This window comes from Rhipicephalus microplus, chromosome 6 (assembly GCF_043290135.1).
Source record: "Rhipicephalus microplus isolate Deutch F79 chromosome 6, USDA_Rmic, whole genome shotgun sequence".
Taxonomy (NCBI): Eukaryota; Metazoa; Arthropoda; class Arachnida; order Ixodida; family Ixodidae; genus Rhipicephalus; species Rhipicephalus microplus.
Window position 1 is genome coordinate 29,325,035 of NC_134705.1, and position 23,453 is coordinate 29,348,487.

Here is a 23,453-nt window from a genome sequence, read left to right on the forward strand (position 1 = left end):
GCATCTTATAAGTGTACACACGCATCGTGGAGGTCCGGACACGTATTCCTCCATTCCGCCACATCCTTTATGTTGGGCGTCATCGTTTCCAGACACTCCATGCGATAAATTCGCAACTTATTCCGCAATTTGCTGGTATCAGTGGCGCTCATCACATGGCGCATATTTGCAAATGGACGTCGACAGGCCCTGAATGTATTTACGACAGCCTGGGCGAGCACCGAAATGCCTGATAAGTGCACTCACTCTAGAAGCACTGAAGCTATTTCCGACGTCGACAGGCCCTGAATGTATTTACGACAGCCTGAGCGAGCACCGAAATGCCTGATAAGTGCACTCACTCTAGAAGCACTGAAGCTATTTCCGACGGAGCTGTGGCCATATAAATACGGTAGTTGGCATGCAATGCTTTGACGATAATGTGAGCTTGTGATCTTGAAATTTCTAACGGAGAATAAGGTTTAAGCTCAGAGGCATGTATAGGTTCCATGAGCTTTTCGGTTGTGGTGTGCTTCAATCAGTATGATAAACTGCCAAGCTTTTTTGAAACGCGAAATTGACCCTACCACTTAGGAGCTAAGGATGCGGAGAAACCTTTATACGAGTTACTCGGGTAGTGTGCACAGTGCAAAACTAAATCGCCGGGCTTGTATTGAACGTGACGGCGGTGGCTGTTGTACTGACGCGTTTGCTCAAGCCTTGCATTATCCAACTGCTCGGAAGCAGCAACGACGGCATTGCAAAAACGCTTTTTCCGAGTTTGGGTAAAAGCACAGTTGTTGAGGTAAGACGGCTGGGATGGTACCAGGGTGTGATTTAATGTAAATGAAAGCTCTCTCTTGAAGTTAAAAAATGCAGGTGTATAACCTGTAGATCTATTAACCAAGGTGCACATAAAAAACGCCATATCCAGAAGATTGACATCCCATTGCGTATGGTCCGTGGCGTTCACCCTGAGGATCACCTTCAAGTTTTAATTAATGCGTTCAGTGATGTTAGCTTGTGGGTGATATGGGGAGATATTTTTGAGTCTGATGCCCTATGCAGAACATGCTTTGACAAATGAACGACTGGTAAAATACGAGGCATTGTCCGTGATCAATTATGGTGGAAAACTGTACCGTGAGAACAACGCCAAATTGCTCGCGAAGTTAAAACATGCAAGGCGTAAAGCCCGACCCATTTCATAAAGTGATCGGTAATCACTAACAGGAAGCGGTTGCCCCCTAGATGTACGGAGAAATGAGTCCATTACATTACTTGCGACGATCTGCCAAGGGCTTTGGCTAAGTACTGGCTGCATTAAGCCAGGTGGGAGGCCACCACGTGGTTTCACCCTTTGGCAGACTGGGCAACTTCGCACATAACGCATGACGTTTTTTCGCATAGATGGCCATGCAGCAGTCCGAGATAACTTATCGTAAGTTTTGCTGGCAGAACTGTGACCTGCTAAAGTTGAATCATGGAAGTATTGGATGAAGTTCTGCCTGAGCCACCTTGGGACGAAGACATGGAAGGCAGAGTTACCATTATCCTCGTCGGCTTGTGAGATGTAGTGTAGCAGGAGGCCGTCGTCAGCAAGGACATAAGATTCGAACTCGCCATTTGGTTGCGCATTAAGGTAAGCTAAATGGTTGAGGATCCGCTGACATATGTCGTTGCGCTGCTCTTCAAGGAAACGCTTTCTGGTGATCAGAGTGCCCCATTGAGGAGCTATGTCTACAGCAGCAACAAGGAAAGGGTGCTCCAGTGGGGAAGGCTCGGGCGATGGGCGTGCGAGAGAGGGCATCAGCAACTTTGTTTTGTGCACCCCTACAATGCTTAACAGTGAAATGATATTTCTGTAGCATTAATATCCAACAAGCTAGGCGGCCCGCTAGATTTTGTAAACAATGTAACCAAGTGAGTGCCATGTGGTCTGTTTTTACTGTTAAAGAGGCACCATCCAAATACATGTCAAATTTCTTGAGTGCGAACACAATCGCCAAATACTCCCTTTCCCTGACAGTATAGTTCCTTTCAGCTGGAGTTAAAGTGTGACTTGCAAACGCGACTGGCCATAAGAGACCATGGAATTCTTGTAACAATACAGCGCCGAGACCGTTGTCGCTGGAGCCTGTTTGCAGCACAAGAGGCTTGTTTAGGTCGGGGAGCTTCAAAGATGTATCGCGATTGTGCAAGTGAGAGCTCTAAAAGCATTTTGCCGAGGTTCCCCCTACTTGACACGTTTTCAAACAAGTTGATTCAGCAAAATGGTGAGCTTCGCGCAGCGCGGTATGAAAGCGCGATAAAACACAATCATGCCAAAAAAAAACGCTGCAGACTCTAAACGTCGCGAGGGCACTGATATTAGGCAATGGCACGGAGCTTCGAATCATTGGGGAGGAGGTGACAGTCGTCAACAATAAAACCAAGCAAGTTAACCTTGGAGCACGCTAACTGAACCATTTAGGGTTTACTGTAAGCCCTGCTTTGAAGAACGATGGAGAGATATTATAAATGTTCATCAAAATTTCGTGAAAAAATGACAACATCGACCATATATTGATTCATATGTGGGGTTTAACATACCAAAACCACCATATGATTATGAGAGACGCCGCAGTGGAGGGCTCCGGAAATTTCGACCACCTGGGGTTCTTTAACGTCGCCCAAATCTGAGCACACGAGCCTACAACATTCCGCCTCCATCGGAAATGCAGCTGCCGCAGCCGGGATTTGATCCCGCGACCTACGAGTCAGCAGCCAAGTACCTTAGCCGCTAGACTACCGCGGCGGGGCAACATCGTCCATATATGCCATTGCGAACTTGTACCGCCTGTCGTCGAGAACAATATCCATGTGGCATTGACAGGAACTAGGAGAATTCTTTAAGCCAAATGGCATGCGGACAAACTCAGAGACCATTATAGCAAGTAAATGTGGTCTTAAAAATGTCTTCGGGTTCCATTTCGATTTGAAGAAAACCGTGAGAGCAGTCGAGTGTGGTAAACAGTCATGCACTGCCAAGACTTAACAATATTTACTCGATCGAGGGGAAAGGATAGGCGTCATAAACAGCATCGTTTAGGCGGCGATAGTCAATGCAAAGGCGTGCGGTGCCATCTTTTTTTGGTGCTAAAACCATAGGAGACGCCTAAGGGCTCTGTGACGGTCTCACCACACCGGTGTCAATCATCATCTGTGTGGCGGCATCCAGTAGTGCCCGCCTGTAGACGCTCGGGGGCTTTGGGTTGCAACTCCAAGGCACGTGTCCCCTGTGTCGATGCGATGGCACAGAACAGGAGTGCGGCCAGGTTGCTCCGTGAACATGGCTGCGAACGGCTCAAGTGAGCACACGAGCTGTCGTTTCTTAATATACTGAAATGGACCGTTTTCAATTGCTTCGAATATCTTAGAAGGCAACCTAGTTTTGCCGACAAACGCGATCGAGATATGCACGTGATGAAGGGAAAATGACGCTGGGACAAAATGATGCCGTTCCCCTGGGCAAGTAATTCGGAAGCCACCACCAGCGAAGTCCCAAATGATATTTTCACGTGCAATGAAGTCCCGACTGAGTACCGTAGCAACTGCCAATCCCAGGCAGTAAATAAAACGCTGTCTGCAGGTCTTGCTTGCAAGGAGAGATGGAGACGCACTGCAGCAAGCGCTGTTATTAATACTCCGTTAGCAGTTTTCTAGCGCATGATGCATTGAGCAAGATCTACGTTGCATATCTGGCATAGATTGATTGATTGATATGTGGGGTTTGACGTCCCAAAACCACCATATGATTATGAGAGACGCCGTAGTGGAGGGCTCCGGAAATTTCGACCACCTGGGGTTCTTTAACGTGCACCCAAATCTGAGCACGCGGGCCTACAACATTTCCGCCTCCATCAGAAATGCAGCCACCGCAGCCGGGATGGGAACCCGCGACCTGCGGGTCAGTAGCCGAGTACCTTAGCCATTAGACCACCATGGTGGGGCCATATCTGGCATAGAAGAAAAAATGTCATCGTCAATGAGAGAGATGCTGTCACTTGTGTCCAAGAGCGCGAGTATTTCTGTGCACAAAGCATGTATCCTGATGGAAGGTACTTGACAAGAGCCAGCACGTTCGACGCGGCAAATGGATAAAAGATCAATTTGCTCATTCTCGATAGTTGTGGCCGTAGGAGATGTAGGGGAGCTGTTTGCCACCGCGGGCCGCGGCAGTTTCCCTGGTTGGAAACGTGCCGGGTCAAATACGGGAGAGGACACTCATTCCGGTAGTGTCCAAGCTGACCAGATCGGTAGCATGAGCCAGCCTGGTTCATGTCTTCCCATTACCCTCTCGATGCCTGCGGCCTACAAGCGGCACGAGAGAGACCTCCAGCGTTCAGAGGGTTTGCCGGTCTGAGGGAGTGGACCAGTTTGGTGGCAGGGGATCGTCGGTCAGGGGAGCTCAGGAAGTCCAGGACCCCTGCCACTGTGGAGAATTTCCGCTATTAGGGCCAAGAGAGCTGAGATCTCTGTCCGGGCCTGCCATGAAAGATCGTGGCTGGAGACAGTGCGACGGTACTGTCCCTGCGCTCGGCTACCTCCAGGCACAGACTGGCTCGAGGGCAACCTCAAGGTGGAGGAGGCACATAGTGCCGCTCCCAAAAGAGCGTCTCTGCAATTGGCCAAGCGAAATCTGCAAGTTCATTAAGGGAGGAAAACGAACAGCCAAAAAGGTATGGCTGAAAGAGGGGATGGCAGTGCCGCAGAACGTAGTCGTAGTATACCGACAGGAATATAACGTAGTCGTATATACTACGACGGTAGTCGTAGTATACCGACAGGAACTCGCCCGGAAGGCTGCGACAAACTGGTCCCATGAGTCGATCAGGGTTAGGAGACATCGCCATCATTCTGCGGCACTTGTCAGAGCAATGGGCAGAACCCTCTGCAGCAAATGGAGCTCTGAGATGCTTTGTACAGCCATGTGAACGGAAAGGTCGTCAAAAAAATCAATAACCGATGTCCCGGTGGCGCGCCCGGCAAACACTGGAAAGTCCATTTTTGGCAGGGCCAGGGGCTGCGTGCGCCCAAGAGCTAAGTCCGCAAACGAAGTTGCAAAGGTCTCGGGACAAAAAGAAACCACGCGTGAATCGCGAGACAATGAAGCAGACTCTCCATGCCTTTGCTTTTGTTAAAGCATCGAGACGATTCCTTTTTAAAGGGGTGCAATGCCACCATTCCAAGTTATGTTATCACCCCATTTCATTGTCAGTTATTCTCAGTGCAAACAGCGCCTGCAGAGTTCAAGAGGCTTCGGGACCCCAGTAGATCATTTTGCTATTAAGATTACGCCCACTTCGCGAGCATTACAGATTATTCTGGAACCTACATGGCTGCTAGGAATAACGTTAAAATATTCAACAGCAAGTGTATAAATGCAGACATGCTTTGCCGATTGTCAGTTGATCAACAGCAGGTGCTCTGTTCGCCGCTATTAGTGCGAGTGTCTTGCTGTAATCAGACTTTCCTTTTGCGTGGCCACAAGTTCAGCCCAAATAAACAGTTTCATCATCGAGCCGAAGTCTGCTCCCTTCGTCAATGTCACGACCCCGTGACATAATGTTGAAATGAACCAAACTAGCCGAGCAAGCAAGCATTCCTGTAAATGTGCTAGAATAATAAGACCGTCGATGAAATTATTGAAAAATGGCATCATTTTTAACAGGCCAAAAGCAGGCGCATTGCAAGATCATCTACTCGACTGACAGCATCTCCTATGGCATACTAGTTTTTTTCTTCGTATATTCGTCTACAACGGTGAGCTCATGCCCCACAATACTTCTTACTAATATCTTACCAGTCAATCTGCAAACAGCTGTTATTTGCCATATGTGTTGCCTGTGCATGTGCAGGCCTGCACATGGGCACATGTACCTCCATCGACTGCACATACACCTGCATTAATGAAGCCTATTGTGCGGTATGGGCCACTATTGTGGAACATACGAACCCTTGTCAATCATAGGACACGATCTGGGGAAACCGGCGACGGCGGCTTCTTATCTCGAGTAGAGGTGCTTTGGCACGGCATGTCACCATACGGTTTATCATGTTGGTGATCGTTTGATGTTGGGTCCATACTGACATGATTTATAAAAGTACCGGTAGACACGACAACAGCGGTTAGCGGAGATGCACGGTGCTGATGGAGCTGTGGCAACCAGAAGTGCACACTGTTTCGAAGAGCCTATTGACAATGATGTATGTGGCTTGAAATAGGAGGGTGGGGGGTGGGGCACCAAGAGCTTTTGGTGAGAAGGGCAAACAGGCTTTCTGGGCTGAGGATACCAATGAACGTATGGTACTGTAGCTAATAACAATTATATCTGGTGTTTTATATCATGATAATGAGAGATGCCATAGTGGATAGCTCTGGAAACTTGAACACTTGGTGTTCTTTAATGTGCAATGCCAACCCACAGTACATGGGCCTCTACCATTTTGCCTCCATCAAAATGCGACTGCCGGTGTCGAACCCGCAACCTTTTGATCAGCAGCTGAGCACCCTAGCCACTGATTTATCAAGGCAGAATAGGGTACCGAAGTTAAGAGCAAAACAAGCGGTTGCCGTGTTGCGACTAGGAAACGAGTGTAACTTCGCTATTACAGCACTGTTTTGAAAAATTTTTAAAACTACATGTTGCTTTTAGACTTGTGCACAACTGAAACATTACAACTAAATTTCGACCTTTGGGTGGTGCCATTTAAAGCAGCACTGGCACAAAATTTCGATGACCAGATAATGAGTAAGTATATTTATCTAGACATACTAAATATCAAAGAAAAGTATTGCAAAGATTGTATTAAAAATATATTTTCAAGGTGCATATTTGCACGGTTGTTTGTTTGGCACCACCAAGCACTTGCACTACCTGTGATTTCTTCTTGTGTGTCTGCAGCTTTGCGCATGCTGGTTGTCAGTGCGGTGCTCGCTCATGCATGCTCTCATAGAGCCCATGTCATAGTTTTACGTGGTCATGTGGTCAGCAGTGTTTACCTAGCTACTAGAACTGCTCCTGCCAAGCTTGGTGCTCTGAAAGCGAAACTGCGACTGGGTGCTCTAAATAAAGAACCAACACACGCTTGCACAAACAAGGTTTCCAACCGTGATAAACGGGTCTTAAGCTACCTATTGCAAAATGAAAGAACGGAAAAAGAAACAAGGTGTAAATTATTTGTGTCAGTGCTCCTTTAAAGCAAATATTAATTCGCTCAACAGAAAGTGTTCTTAAACAATATTGATAGCAATACCGCACATAGCTTTCATATCAGGCCCATATTCAGGAATTTTTTTTTTTTGGGGGGGGATGACTCACTTGAAGGTCTTGAAAAACACGTTTTTCCTCGATAAAACACCCCCCTCTATCGATTTTCAGGGGAAGCTGGGGCCCCTAGCCCTCCTGGCTATGGGCCTGCTACGTATATATATTAATACGCATAGAGTTTCAGTTGAAGTTGCATACTCCCTAAGGAAAGTGAGACACAATCGGTTCTGAGCCCGGAGACACTTCAACCTCTTCTAAGGCTAGAAGCGTCCCCTAGTTGACACTGACACCAACACCTCCGTAACATTAACTCTCGGCGGCAAAAGTACCATCTCGGCGCAGCGGTGGGAGCATCGTGTAATTGCGAGAGCATAGTTGGTCGCAAATGCTAAGGGACAATGAGAAGCAGTTCAGAACCATCTGGTGTCATATTGCATCGATATAAAGTACCGTCATGCAGAACAAACATACGAACGGAGCTGTCCTGTGGTGCTGAAGTGAGGCGTTGTATAAGGGATCGCAAATATGAATCGTGGCGCTGCTCGTCGGTGATGTGTACGAAATCGCTGAGCAACAAAACAGGGGTATCTGAATCAGTTTCAGTAGTGTCAGGTGGGTCGACAGGATAGCGGGAGAGGCAGTCGGCGTCTTTGTGTAGCCGTCCAGACTTGTAGGACACAGAAAATGTGTATTCTTGAAGGCATAAAGCCCAGCGACCGAGGCGTACCATAGGATCTTTAAGTGAGGAGAGCCAACATAAGACATGATGGTCTGTTAGCACGGTGAAATGCCGTCCAAGCAAACATGGGCGAAACGTGGCTATTGCCCAGACAAGGGCTAGGCATTCACGTTTTGTGATCGAGTAATTGTGCTCTGAGAAAGAAGGCAGCTACCACAAGCGATTACACGATTGAGCTCTCCTTTTCGCTGGGACAAAATAGCCCCAATACCATGGCCCCTTGGATCTGTACAAGCTTGCGTGCGTGCAGATGGGTCAAAATGACCCAGAACTGGCGGATTCACAAGGCGACTCGTAAGCGTGGAAAATGCCTGAGCTTGCTCAAGTTTCCAACTGAAAGGGCTGTCCTTTTTATGAATATCAGTTAGAGAACTAGCGATTTTGGCGAAGTTGTCAATAAATCATCTGAAATAGAAACACAGCCCCAGGAAACTTCAGACATCAGAAGGGGTATGAGGAGTTGGAAACTCGCGGACTGCACGCACTTTTTTGGGATCAGGTTGTATGCCAGTAGCATCCACCAGGTGACCGAGGACACGTAACTGACGACAGCCAAAATGACATTTCGCAGAATTCAGCTGTAGGCCTGCTCGTCGAAAGACGGCAAGGATGGCTGAGAGCCAGTGGAGGTGGCTGTCGAACCTTGGTGAAAAAACAATAACGTCGAGATAACACAAGCATGTGGACCATTTAAAACCATGTAGGAGAGAGTCCATCATGTGTTCGAAGGTTGACGGGGCATTACATAGTCCGAAAGGCACCACTTTGAATTGGTAGAGATCGTCTGGAGTGACAAACGCCGTTTTCTCGCGATCTCTGTCATCGACTGTGATTTGCCAGTAGCCAGAGCGTAAATCGATCGAAGAGAAATAACTGGCACTGTGTAAGCAGTTTAGTGTGTCGTCAATACGCGGAAGCGGGTAAACGTCCTTTTTCGTGATCATGTTCGGATGACGATAATCAATGCAGAACCTCCAAGTTTTGGCTTTCTTTTTTTTCATAAAACCACAGGGGACACCCATGGACTAGAAGAGGGCTCGATAAGATTCTTGGACAGCATTTGCCCAACGTCTGTTTGTACAACATGACGTTCTGCCACCGACACACGGCACAGGATAAGGACGCCTATGGATGGGCGGAGCGTCGCCAATGTGGATCGGATGAATAACGATGTGGATTCGACCTAGTGGGTGGTTGTCGAAATCAAATATGTCTTCCTAAGTCATCAAAACGCGACGGAGGGCATCAGGGTAAGAAGGTCGTAGGTCAGGAGCTATCATTTTGTTGAACTTCTTATTAGATGGCGTCGTCGGAGCCGAAGGTTGAGCTCTTTGCAAAGCTAACAAGATCTCGGGTAAATACAAAGAAATGCGAATCTAGGAGAATCTTCTTTTATAGTAAAGCAAACTATCAGCAAATATCAGCTGGTCTTGAGCAACAATTTCTGTCTTTTGAATGCAGTGCAGACGAAGCAACTGTTGAGCAGCTATGGCAAGTGTTTAAGGAACGCATTACTGGGCTCATTCGGCGTCACGTCCCGAGCGTCTCAAGCGATAGACTGAGTAAAATAAAGAAACCTTGGATTAAGGGGCATCTTATTCAGCTTATCAAAAAGCGCAAGAGGGCTTTTTCCCGATACTGCCAAAAAAAATCCCCTGAAAATTTTAATAAAATGAAAGATTTGACATCACTTTATAAAATGGAACTGAAAGAAGCCAAGAAAAAGTATTTTAAGAGTCTGGCCGCTGACTTTTCTAATAAGAAAAGGTTTTGGAAATATATGAGACGATGTGGTACTGAGAAGGTTAGCCCACCAAACCTACGTCACGGTGGCGAGATTGTAATTGAGGATCGAGATAAAGCCACACTTTTTAACGACTTCTTTAAATCGGTCTTCCGCCCACCTACACAAGTGATTGTCACGAATAAAAAAGAACAATATTTGCCTATGGGTGAGATAGAGCTTTCATTCAATGGCATAATGAAGTTGTTACAGCGCATTGACGAAGGTAAAGCAACTGGCCCAGATGGCATATCACCAAGAGTTTTAAAACTTTGCTCTGAGGCAGTGGCTCGTTACCTTTATGTTATCTATAAAAAATCACTCGATGAAGGCAAGCTTCCTGATGATTGGAAAATAGCTAATGTTGTGCCAGTTTTCAAAAGTGGTTCTAAATCAGACGTATCAAATTACAGACCAATTTCTTTGACGCCGATTTGTTGTAAAGTACTTGAACATGTTCTTTTTTCTGCTTTAATGAATCACCTGACTTCAATTAAATTTTTTAATCCTAAACAACACGGATTTAGACAGGGTTTTTCATGCACAACCCAATTAATTGAATTCTATCATGATATAGCATCAGTTTTAGATAATCGAGGACAGATTGATTGTTTATTTTTAGACTTCAGAAAGGCTTTCGATACGGTATCACACTCTATTCTGATTCAAAAACTGCAGAACTTGAACATTCATCAAACCATTTGCCGTTGGATTGCGGACTATTTAACTTCAAGAAAACAAAAGGTTGTGCTTGGTGGATCTTGTTCGTGTTTAGCTTCGGTGACATCAGGGGTACCTCAGGGTTCCGTACTCGGTCCGCTTCTCTTCCTTGTGTTTATTAATGATATTTCGGATACAATTAGGTGTCGTATTAGAATGTTTGCTGATGACTGTGTGTTGTATACTGAATTGACCGACCAAACGGATTCCACCCAGCTTCAGGATGACCTTAATCACGTGGAGGCATGGTGTAAAAATAATGACATGGTATTAAACACGAATAAATGTGTTCACGTCAGTTTCACCAAAAAGGTTAATAGATTTACAAATCAGTACATCTTAAACAATGAAGTTATTAGGTATGAACACAAATATAAGTATTTGGGTGTCACGCTTTCTGAGGATGGGGGATGGTCTGAGCACATTAGCAGTGTTGTAAGTAGAGCGGGAAAAGCCCTAGGCTTTTTACAAAGAAATCTTAAACATGTAACCAAGGAAGTTAAACAGGCCGCATATTATGCCTATGTGAGACCAATACTAGAATACGCCTGTCCTGTGTGGGATCCGTTTAACAAAATACATATTCATGAATTAGAGCGCATTCAGTCGATGGCAGCAAGATTTGTTCTGGGAAAATATGGCCGAACTGAAAGCTCCCGTTGTATGAAAAGAGAACTTAATTGGCAATACTTACAAGATCGAAGACGTAATCTAAGATTAAAACTATTTTATTCGATATATAACAATAAAACGGGCATTAATGCTTCAGATTATTTAAAAAAAGCGTATTATCAATCCTCCCGTCATGATCACAAATTTAAAGTACGGCCATACAACCCCAGAACGGATCTTTTTAAGCATTCTTTTTTTCCGCAATCCATTGTTGAATGGAACACGTTACCAGCCGATGTAGTTGGCCGCAAGACTGCGGATTCATTTTATGAGGCTCTGTGCCCCCCGCAATAATGCCTAAGTGGCGCTGCGGGATTTGTTTCAAATAAAAAAAAATGCTTATGGATCTTTATGGCTTAGTTCACATACTCCGGGGTTGCTCAAAGGGGACAACACAGCAAAAGATACGCCCTCGGGAAAAGCTTGTGGTGACGAGCCAAAGTTAAGGAGCAGAAGCCAATCGCGGTTGTTGGTGAGCATAATGATGGAGCAAGGGAGAGCTATATGATGTTATAGTGTGACGGCATAAAGTGGACACACAACGTAAGCACCATTCTGAAGTAGTGGGCAAGGCGACATGGGGACATAAGTCACAGCGCCAGGTTGCAGTCTAACAAAGTCTGTGGAGCAAAGTCGGGGCTGGACATCTGCACAGGCGTCGGCACAGCTCTGGGGTAGCTCAAGCCTCAGAATCCCGGTTGAACAGTCGATAAGCACAGAATGAACAATCAAAAAGTCCATTCCGAGAATCACCTCGTGAGAACACTGGGCAAGTACAGTGAACAGAACTAACGTTGAGCGGTCGGCTATGGTGATACAGGCGGTGCACATTCCCAAGACGGCAGTTGTGCTGCCGTTGGCTACTTGTAGGTCAGGTGATTCAGCGGGCGTTAGCACTTTTCGAAGACGTCTGCGAAGGTCAGAGAGCATGACCGACATCTGAGCTCCAGCGTCAATGAGGGCTTTGACGAGCACATGATCAACAAAAACTTCGATCAGGTTTCGTTTATGGGCAAGGGTCAATAGAGGTTTCGCAGTCAGAGTTGTCAATGCAACCTCACTTCCCGGAGCTGCATTGGTTAGTTTTCCGAAGATCGCCCTGGGTAGGTTGGGGACAGGGGTTGCCAAAATGCAGGAGAACGGGACTGACGAAGCTGCGGAGAAGGCAAACAGCTGGTGATAAACCAGGGAGCGGTGGCAGGGTCAGCATAGGACGATTCGGCGTGTGACGACAAAGGACGAGCTGAGCATTCATAGCGACAGTCAGTATATGTTCGAGGCGATGAATTCCAGCAGCTACGGCAGTGGCGGGAGATATGGCCGATCCAGGAGCACACGAAGCAGATTGGTCTGTCATCCGGCGTTCGCCACTTAGATGGGTTTCGATACTGGTTCCCGGAATACCGTCGGGGGCATAGCAGAGGCAATGATCAGGGCAATCGAGGCGGGACAAGGGCCACTGAGGGATGATAGGTCCATATTCGCAACTTCTTGGTGAACAACAGCTTCAATGAGTGAGATTGTCAGGTTGTCATGTGTGTGGAGACAACGAGAGTTCACAGCCATAGCCTCAAATTTGCAACGTATGGCTTGCGTGAAACTTGGTGATGCTGGTTGATGCAGCAGCACTGGTTCGCTACAGGATGAAGTCGGAGCCGTATTAGGAAGCCAGTCGAAGCATTGCACGATGCGCTTGCTCAAAGATATGGCACTCTCTGATGACGGAGTCAACAGTTGTGCAACTCTTACATAGCAAAAAGTTGAACACATCGTCGGCGATACCCTTCATGATGTGTCCGACCTTATCCGCCTCCGACATGTTCTCAGTGTCTTTTCGGCAAAGTGCCAAGACATCCTGAATGTAGGAAATGTACGATTTGGTGGACGTCTGGGCACAAGACGCGAGCTCCTTCTGGGTTTCTGCTTGACGTCCGATTGGCTTCCCAAAAAAAAAGATCCCGTAGCTTCTTTTTGCAGATGTCCCAACTTGCGAGTTCGGATTCGCGAGTCTTAAACCACGCCTTAGCTGTGTCTCCCTGGTAAAATATTACGCTTGCCAGCATAAGTGTTGTGTCCCACCTGTAACTGTTGGCGAGGCGCTGGTACATCTACAGCCACTCATCTACGTCGACCTTGCCAGTGCTCGTGAAGACTCCCTGGTCACGTGGCGGAGGCATCCCGTATTGCACTGGTGTTTGAGCGACCGGTAGACTGCCGTTAGCCATAGCAGCGGAACCGATGTGACGTCCGCTGCGGAGATCCAGCTCCGACTTCCGTAGAGACACACCCAGCACTTCTAGCAAAATTATACGCGTAGAGTTGCAGTTGTTACAGACGCCCTAAGGCAAGTGCGACACAATCGGTTCTGAGCCCAAGACACTTCAATCTCTTCTATAGCTAGAAGCGTCCTCTAGTTGACAATGGCACCAACACCTACATAACAATATATATAATGTTCGAGTCGATTAGTGACAAGGCACAAGTCTTCATGGAAATGAGAAAGCTTTGCAAATCGGCACCTTGGTTTACGACAGCAATTAGTACAGTCACAAGGTAAACAGTGCACCACTGACCGGCCCAACTGTGTTCAGTACAAGACGTGTCCGCTTCGCCATGGCCAGCAGGGACTCCTCGTTCGCGACATCAGCCACAATAACTGGGACATCATCCAAAGCACCATCTGCATAAGAAATATCATCAAATCACCACAGTAATGGGAAGCACTTCTATTAAAGTTCGCATAAAAAATAAGGTTTCAAAATGTCAATTAGGCATACTGGCTACAAATGATACATATGAATAGAAGAAACTCTCCAGCCACTTTTGGTCTAAAGTTTCTAACGTTAAAACTAAAAAAATATTAACTGAACCAACAATTTTGGGACTGATTCAGTCCTTTCATTAGGGGTGACTGGCTAGCGACCTTTCTTAATGGATGTCTTTCTCTCCATTGTCCTTCTTTCTGCCGTTCTTTGTTGCTACGGTGTTTTCTCCACTGGTTCAGCAGACCGTGCATTTGTACACTAGGTAAGGTCCGAGTTGAGGCCCCCAGCAACACATTACAGGAAAAAACGGGTGGCCAAAGTTTCTGTGTCTGTAACCCTTGAAGTTTTAGGCAGTAAACGCGAGGACTTTCTACTTTGTGCATATGCAGATGCAGCGACCACTGCCGTGCAGGCGCTTTCTGGGTGGTAAATCCTACAAGCTTATTACAATGGTATTCAGCGTGACGCTCTCCAGCATCCCATATACGCCGAGGTGTACCGGACTGCTGGACACAATAAAATCTATTACTGTCACTGCTGTAGCTTTCTAGAACGTTTTGGACTCCCACCAGCTCATACAAACAAAAACAAGAATGTGCGTACCTATGCAGTTTGGGATATCCGGCACTAAACTCTCTACTATTTTTTGACAATAACTCGCCTCGTGAGCACTCATTGTTAGTATTCCCAGCACTCTAATGAACGTTCTTTATATTTTGACACAGTTCACTCGCAACAGAGTCGGGAAGCCTTTTTATATTTTTTCGCCTGAAGTTGATTATAAGCACACAATCATTTTATTGACACCACAATAACTACAGCAATGTTTTTATCTTTGTGCACTCAACTCATAATTCTGGCCAATTTTTGTGCACTCAACTCATAATTCTGGCCAATCTTGGAACCCATGTCGGTCAATATCTATCAGTGCATTCTGAACTATGAACGCTTGCTGGTGTGTTCTTTCCAATTTGCTGGCAAAGTAGCATGACCTAGCCGGGCGATTACTCAGCCTTTAGTCGGGTCCCCCAAGGTAATTTGTAACGATTTTGCCCTGAATGAATCAAATCATATAAAATCAAACCTATTCTTTTGCTAAAAAATATGGGAAAACTTCCGTGGCAGGTTCTCAGACCACAGTCCTAATGCTGTTAGTTTGACGTTGCTCATCAAGTAATAAATGCCGTGCTTCTTACTTACAGTGTGGGAATGAGAATAAAAGGGCTGCATCACCTCTGCTTAGGCCAAGAATTTACTCTCGAATTTGGCAGAAAACAGCGGTGAGCGTTGACAAGGCTCAGGCGGCTGCGATGGTCCAACCGTACTGCGAGTGTGCAGACATGGACACTGCTACCCGAGTCATATTGCTACATGCATGTGTATTGACATTATAGGGGGCGACGCGCGTGTGTGCCTGACGAGGAAGATGAAGGGTTGTCTCGGCTCGATCGCTGGTGAACCGGGCACGCCATTACCGCTGGTTTGGAATATATTTCATCCCCAGCCTCGTCGTTACGGCGTCTCTTCTTTTCCGTAACATATTTGGTGGAGGTGCGGGGTAAAGGGTAAACGTCCTTTTTCGTGATTCTATTCAGATGACGGTAATTCACGCAGAAGCGCCACGTGCCATCTTTCTTTTTAACGAGCACAACGGGGGACGCCCATGGGCTCGAAGAGGGTTCAATAATTCCTTTGGCTAACATCTTGGTGACTTCTTGGTGAATTATTTTACGCTCGGTGGCAGACACCCGGTATGGTCGCCGATGAATGGGATGGGAATCACCTGTGTTAATGCGGTGCTTGACGAGTGAAGTCTGGCCGAGTGGACGGTGGTCGACGTCGAATATGTCATGGTATGAAGCCAGAAGGCGGCATAGCGCGGTTGACTTCTCAGGTTTGAGGTCCAAGGCGATCATGGAGCGTAAGGTCGAATCGAGGCACGTGACATCCTGCGAGTGATGTGGGTGCTCGGGACATACGTCTGCCGTAAAACAGGTGACGTGGTCGTCAATTAAGGGCCTTAGTGTGGCGACCGAAATTCCTTGGGGTAGCACTTGTTTTATGAAACCGAAATTGATAACAGGTAAATATGTTCGGTTAGAGACCATGCTTACGACAGAGTGTGGGACAGTAATGTCACGCGCCAGCAGAACATCAGTAATCGGCGTCACGATATAATCACCGTCGAGCACGGGAGAGGGTGTTGCCAATTCGATGAATGTGAGAGCTTTAGGCGGTATCCGGAAGAAGTCAGTGGTGCACAAGCTGTTTGGGAGTTCAGGGTGAGAATTCGGGAGAAGAGGAAGTTCTAGGCAGAGAGTACCGGCGACACAATCGATGAGGGCAGAATGCGTCGATAGGAAGTCCATGCCGAAGATTAGGTCGTGGGGGCAATTTTCAAGCACCGTAAATAAAACGGGAACATGGCGGCCGGCAATACTAACACGAGCGGTACACATTCCAGTGATGGCCACAGTTCCACCATCAGCGACACGGAGGGCTTTAGTTGCTGCAGGCGTGAGGACTTTTTTGAGCAGGCGACACAGATGAGCACTCATTATAGACACTTGAGCTCCGGTATCGACTAACGCCGTCAAAGAAATACCGTCCACATACACCTTAATCAAGTTCGTATCAGTGGGAAGCGTCAATGGAGGATTTGGATCATTCGCAAGCGATGCAGCACTACCTCCCGGAGCTGCATGATCTAGTTTTCCGTCCGAGAGGATCCACAGTTGACCGGCGACGGATAGCGGCGTGGTTGGGGCGATGGGGAACGGCGACGTTGAGGTGGCGGTGAACGAGCAGTGGAGCGGCTGTTGGGGATGTCGGAAGAAGGGTACACACGACTGGGCGAATACCGACAGGAGTCCTCGTATGGTCGATTAGAGGAAAATTGGCTCCAGTTTGAGGGCGTCCAAGTGCTGCGGCAGTAGCGGGAGATATGGCCAACTCGGTGGCAGCGGAAGCAGATCGGCTTGTCGTCTGCAGTTCTCCATTCCGCCGGATTGCGGGATCGCGGAATAAAGTGTAAGTCATGGCGTGGTGCATTTGTTGTCATTGGTCTGGAGACGGGTCGGGAGACAGAGGAGGCCACAAGAAAACCAAGCTTTGCAATTTCCTGCCTCACGACGGCTTGAATAACGGAGACCGGCGGAGGCGTTTCTGCGGCGCCATGGTCGAGCGGATGTGAAGGAAATGGTGCCGGACTTGACGCCTCAAGCTCCCGTCAAACTATTCGTGTCACGCTGTCCTGCATGGGTGGTGCGGCACCGAGATCGGTGCAAGTGGATGTAACAGCCGTGTTTGGCAGCCGCATAAATTGAGGCAGAACACGGCGGCTTTTGGCCATTTCGAAGCGACGGCATTCATTGATGGTCATATCTACGGTCGTGACATTATTGTAGACGAGCAAATTGAAGGCGTCGTCCGCTATGCCCTTAAGTATGTGGCCCACCTTGTCACTCTCTGTCATTTGCTCGTCGACTTTTCGGCACAACGCGAGCACATCCTGTATGTACGAGACATACGACTCTGTTGACGACTGCACACGAGTGGCGAGTTCTTTTCGCGCTTCCATTTGGCGACCGGACGGGTCCCCAAAGATGTCACGTAGTCGCTCTTTGAAGGTATCCCAGCTGGTGAGCTCGGTCTCATGGGCGTCGAACCAGACCCGTGGGGTGCCGTCCAAGTAAAGTATTACGTTGGCGAGCATCATGGTAGGGTCCCATCGGTGTGTGTGGCTAACGCGCTCGTACATACGGAGCCAGTAGTCGACGTCGAGCCCAGGTTGTGCGGAGAATGTACCTGGATCACGGGGTGTGGGCATCGTCAGGTATGTGGTGGCTGGTGCTACAGATGGAAACGCTGGCAGGCTGTTGTCATTGGTAGCCATGGCCGGAGACTGAATGGTGCGGCCACTGCGAAGCTTCGTGGTGAAGACGGGGAACGTTCCACCTCCACCAAATATGTTACGGAAAAGTGAATGTGGAGATTGGTTTTGTGGTTACTGCTTGACCCGTCTTGACGACACAAAGTAAGTGTAAGCCATGCACAAATACACAGCTTATGTTTAGAACTTTAGACTTGATCGCCATTACTTGATAGGTTTGTTTACGATTCAAAAAGACTTGAAACGTGCCTCTCATTACTAACTGCAGTATTCACTTGTCACGCCAGTATTCAGCCTAGTATATCCTCCAGTTTGGCATTAATTACCTGTTCAGAGCAGCCAAGATATCCATATAGTCCATTTTTGTGCAACCTGTCTAACACATTTACGAGGAATATACCAATGTCTAACAGAATCCGCAACAGCATTACAATTGAATCAAGCATTTTTTATATCAGTATATTTTTTCCATATTAGAAAACTTCAAGTCATGTTTTTCTGGACGTGCTTAGAAAATGTGTCAACATACATTCTTTTTCTAGGCTGAAATAAGCACTGCCTAAGACTTTGAGCTGCAACGTTTCAAAGACACTGAAGCAATGTCACACAGACTGAAATAAATTCGCTAAAGGACAAGCAGTATTTGCCACACTCGCATATCACAGCCTCTCTTGCTGATGTTCAGCCCGATATAATGTATATACACATGTTGCTATTTTTTTTTAATCACAAAGAATGCAGCTATATATTTTTTCTTGGGTATTTTCACTGTCCATGATGCATTAGCCGTATTGTGTTGCTAATTCTGTCGTCGTTTTACTTGATAGAACGATGCAACATACGCTTGGAGATGAGCAAGTGAAGCAGTTTCCAACAAACAATTTCCTGTGTGCATCCACTTATTATCTCTAAGAGAATTTACATGACTAGGCTCCCCTGTTAGCAAATCAGATGCTCATATACACTTCGTTTAAGACCTGCCGAGGGCGCTGTCGGGCACATCAAACTGCCGTACACTACAGGTGCCTGGAAAGCCGCACGCAGCGCTACTTTGGCGGCAGCGTGCGTGAAATGTTGAGAGTCTTAGCAGACAGCAGGGCCCCATTGCTTTGATAGTTATGGTGTCGCAAGCGCCCATAGTCAGCGTGTTAATAGGAAGATAATCTTCTACAATGCCACCATTAATCAATAGGAAAACCTGCATGAAAGCGGACACGTTTCCCACGTTAGCAAGCAACTTGCTAACGTGGGACTTAAGTTATCTGTGGCTCCACGGCCACTCATCGTGGTGAGTGGACAGGCGGTGTGCTCATTTGTCGCGGCTTCGTGCCGCGGCGATTTTCCACCACCAACCTTCGTATTCACAAACACTCCTCGGCTCGAATTTCGTCCTTCACTTGACAGAGTTTAGCACTGCATCACTGCTAGACTAAAAATCACAACCATATTCACGAAATGAATGATGTTAGAGGAGTTTTTTTGAGGATGATCAGGTCATCCGCGAATCCTCTGTATGCATTCCTCTACAATCATATAAAGACGTGGCGAGTTTGCTTGACAGCACGCTTGCTGCGCTTTTGCATCACTGGCCCGCAGCCTAGGTTTGCTTGATGGCGAGCCCTCTCCGCTTTAGCATCCCAGGCTCTCACTGCAAGGTTTTGGCGGCGAGCCCGAGCTGCCGCTGCCTTGCAAGCTCGCCGCGCTGCTTTTTTGGCATCTGGAGGTATTAAAGTTGCAGAGCAGTAACGAAGGGTGTTCACTGAGTGAGCTCTCAGCGAAGAGAAAGGACACAAGCAACGCCATGTGCTCTCACCGCCGAGCACGTGGTGCTGCTTGCATGACTTACCGGAGAGAGTGCAGCTGCGAGAGTGCACAATGGCGCCTCTAGAGGAAGCAATGAGAACTAAGCCATATGCAACCAACAACGGACAAGGTGTGAGCATAAGAAGCTTTGACAAGCGAGCTCCTAAAATTACGCTACACTGCTCAAGAGTCAATGCAGATTATCGCTGATATGCAGTGGCATGCTCCGCCTAGAGACAGCTCTCCCATCGACGTTCTCAAGTCAAGGTGAGTGAAGGGACGTTCTGGAATACGGGGAGAGTCTCTTGAAGTGCTTTGCATGAAATAGTCATGGCATGATCATCACTCATTTTAATCACTGTCTTTACCTCCCTGCTCGTGCAGGTAATGCTAAAAGCTTGAGACGCATGTGAGAAAGAGAACGCGGCTAGGATTTCAGCCAAAGGGGACACCGCAGCACTGTTTCATCTTTCACTTCACTTTGTAAAATAACGATGGCAGAGCCACTTTGGCCACCGTCGGGTCTCTCTCATTCACTACAACGTCTAACATTGCTTTTAACTGCTTTCCAAAACAAACACTGAGTGCACATCTGACACTACAGTGTGTGCAAGACTTCATTTTTTTTTACCCAGTAGTTCTGCTACACTACACCCTGCATCATTTCTTCCAAACATGAAAATTGTTTACCAATCAAAGAAAAAGACTTCTGAATGAACTACTCCGAAGAATGAAATTCAATTTATCACTTCCTGTGACTCTTTCCTGTAGGGCAACAGCACTGGGTTTTAGCCACAAGAGTGCTTGCGATGCTGTATGCGATTTAATACACGAGACAAAGCGAACTGAATGCTAAGGTTATCGAAATCAAGCTTATTACTTAAAAACACGAGTCTTTTTTGTGAATTATTGTAATGTTCTGAAAAATATTGATTGCTAAACATTTTGAGAAAAAAAAAGTTTATTTATATAACAACGCACCACCCATTTTATGGCCTACCCCCCATGGTGGGTTCGCCAGTTTAAAAAGGGTACCAACTAACTAACGTCCTAGCTTGATCCTACCGAATACGCTGCTGGGCGGCTAGCTTTGTTCACTTTAATATGCTACATAACTCTGTTCACCCCTGATGTTCCAATCAACCCAGCAAAGCACTAACTGACGTCGCATTGCATTGCCCAAAACTTTTAAGGGTAGACAGCGAGTTAATAATTATTAAGGTCCAATAAAGCATTCCATCAAGCCTTGAACTAAATTTAAATACTTTGCATATGCTCTCTTTCCCACCAGCTCCATTAAAACCGGCAAGAACTTCACACAACATCATTGTACCTGCAGTGGTGATGTCTCGGACTAATTCAAGAATGCAGCGGCCAAACTAAAGACCATAGAGGGAGTGGGAACTGAACACTTTTTGTGCACAGCCGTGATCCACTCATTTCTCTGCCCAATATAACAAGAACAAGTCGAGAAACTGTAAGATATAGTTCCTGCAGGACACACAGCGCGTACCTACCTGGTGGTACAATCAGCCACGCAGCAGTTCACAATTTTAATAAACTACGCGCTAGCGGGCGTTAGGGCACTTTGGTTCTGCTTGGGCTGTCAACGAGTGTATTATCTTGTATGAATTCTTGGTATTCCTGGTCAGTCACCAGCTCTCGTTTTATTGGCAGGCCAACAAATATTTTAGATGCAAAGCAGCTTATGGTTGGGGCACAGAGCAAGAATATTTGAATATTTTTATCCTTCAACGCAGCCTTATGCAAAAATTCTGCCCATTCTTTTCAGGCGCCCCGTCTTTTCTGCTTTTTATATTGTATGCCATTACTTCTTGCTATAGCTTGTGTACTTATATTTTGGAGCAATTTCGTATTTATTGTTATATGCATTTCATTATATATAATATACATTTGAAGCTACTCAATCATTGAACTTGTATAAAGATTCATAATCATATCATGTGCACCTCTGCTCCTGACATGTAGAAAAATATTCATGTATAAGATTGGACCAGTAACTAGCCACACAGGCTAATGGTCCAAATACTTTGCAACCACTTTTGTATTAAGTTCATTGAATAAACATTTATTGATTGAAAGACGTCCAGGTCGCGATAGCATGAGAGGACAACGTGATAGCATCACAAAAAATGCAGCTTACGCCGAAGCTCTACAGATGATGCTTTCGGCGTATTGCCACTAAAGCCCCTAGTTGCCACCTTTTAGATGCGCTTCTATAGGAGACCAGCATTGAATAGGTGGCACGCTGAAAAGAGTACCTGGCGGGGAATAGGGACACAACTAAGCCGCTCGCGCCCAGACGGCTGGTAATAGAAATGTTAAATCCAAGTGTGCCACAGTGGCCGCACACGCACTCACTGCTCGCGTGCTTGATTTTAGCACACACAACTTGTGAAGCCATTACATCAGTGATGCTGCGCTGTGGTTTTGAAAAAAAAAAAGTTGGTTCGAACGTTACTTACACAGGAAATCGCTGGAAAACGGAGAGCTCTGCAAAGCGGCCTGCGCTTATATATGCTTATGGCATCGAGGAGACAGCGCTGTGCCATGATGGCGATTTGCTCGTCAACATTTTCTGGATGCTTTCTGGGATTTCTATCAAGTTAGTGCAGGCTGACACACCTCCACTGGTAAGTACGAGCTGTGTCGATACCATGCTGCCCACTTCTGCAGCAAAAAAACAAAAAAACAAAAAAAAAAACAAATGGCCCCCATATTTGTATGTTACACTGCAAATGTCGTCGAAAGACGATAGTCTTGCATCTGGAGAGAGTGAAGAAAACGAGAGAGTGAAGAAAAGTACACAAATTCTTTTCAGTTCTTTAGAATTTATGAGGAGGCCCGACAGTAGAAGTTCGTCATTCTTGCTCTCCAAGCGTCGTTTTGAACCAGGTTTCAAGCAATTACTAACAAAAATAACTTCTTGGAGCAGCGTGTTGGAACAGCATGATGCAACGTTTCTGTTTTGGAGCAGCCAAGATCAATTGAAGCAGCACTTCCATCACTGCATGATATAGTTTCCTGGCTGTGGCAGCCACATTTCAATGGGGGCTAAATACAAAGAATGCCAGTGTACTTAGATTTGTGTGCACATTAGCGAACACCAAGCGGTCAAATTTACCCACACTACAATGCGTCTCATAATGGCACCTTGTTTGAAACAAAAACTAAGCAGTTATCCATGTTAATCTAACAGCTGTATTCTAAGAAGGCACAAGCTAGCGGGAAAGCTGACACACTAAGTTACATGAATTAAACCTCGAGTATAAACCCAAAACACTTCACAAACCTTTAGTGAGGCATCAATTCTGACATCACTTTGGCACAGCAGCTAATGCGGCTTTAATGTTGACAGACTCCAAAAAGCTAAGCTTGAGTATTCCGCTACTTTATTCGTAACAAGAACTATGTCTGTAGCATACGTTGAGTTAAATGGAGACATCTCAGCATCGAGTATGTATCGCATGCGTGTTTTCATTACAGCTAGTTCAGCAGCTTAAGGGAACCTGCCCCCGCAAGAACACCACTTAGACAATACAGCTTTACTTCCATGAAACTATTTACAAATAATGTAAGCTACCTGCCTCACACCTTGTCATTACACGGTTGAATTAGAAAAAGCACGGTGGTGGTGGTGGTCAAAACATGTGCCACAGGCTTGTTTTATTTCCAACAAACCACTTAATTCAAGTGTCTGACCCTAGTTCCCACTCGTGGATGTCTTGACAATCGAATAAATCTAGCAGACAATCTCAATTCAGTT

The 23,453-nt window shown here is 46.4% G+C and overlaps 2 protein-coding genes across 3 annotated transcripts in view; both read right to left on the reverse strand.

Moving 5' to 3' along the window:
* LOC119167696 (saccharopine dehydrogenase-like oxidoreductase) overlaps positions 1–23,453 on the reverse strand; it is a 266,706-nt gene that overhangs the window by 211,373 nt on the left and 31,880 nt on the right. For both annotated transcript variants that reach the window (XM_075865878.1, XM_037419220.2), the window contains exon 2: positions 13,780–13,886. In XM_075865878.1, the coding sequence (XP_075721993.1) occupies positions 13,780–13,886 (107 nt within the window). The remainder of the gene's footprint in view (positions 1–13,779; positions 13,887–23,453) is intronic.
* LOC142765220 (uncharacterized) lies at positions 15,501–19,511 on the reverse strand. Its single transcript, XM_075865879.1, has 2 exons — positions 19,117–19,511; positions 15,501–18,344 (listed from the first exon to the last, which is right to left on the reverse strand). Exon 2 carries the CDS (start codon positions 17,864–17,866, stop codon positions 17,201–17,203), a length of 666 nt encoding a protein of 221 aa, XP_075721994.1. The 5' UTR covers positions 17,867–18,344; positions 19,117–19,511; the 3' UTR covers positions 15,501–17,200.

What these genes read in the sequence shown, in the direction of transcription:
- LOC142765220 (XM_075865879.1), bottom strand. Translation starts at nt 17,866, where the DNA reads ATGGCTACCAATGACAACAGCCTGCCAGCGTTTCCATCTGTAGCACCA.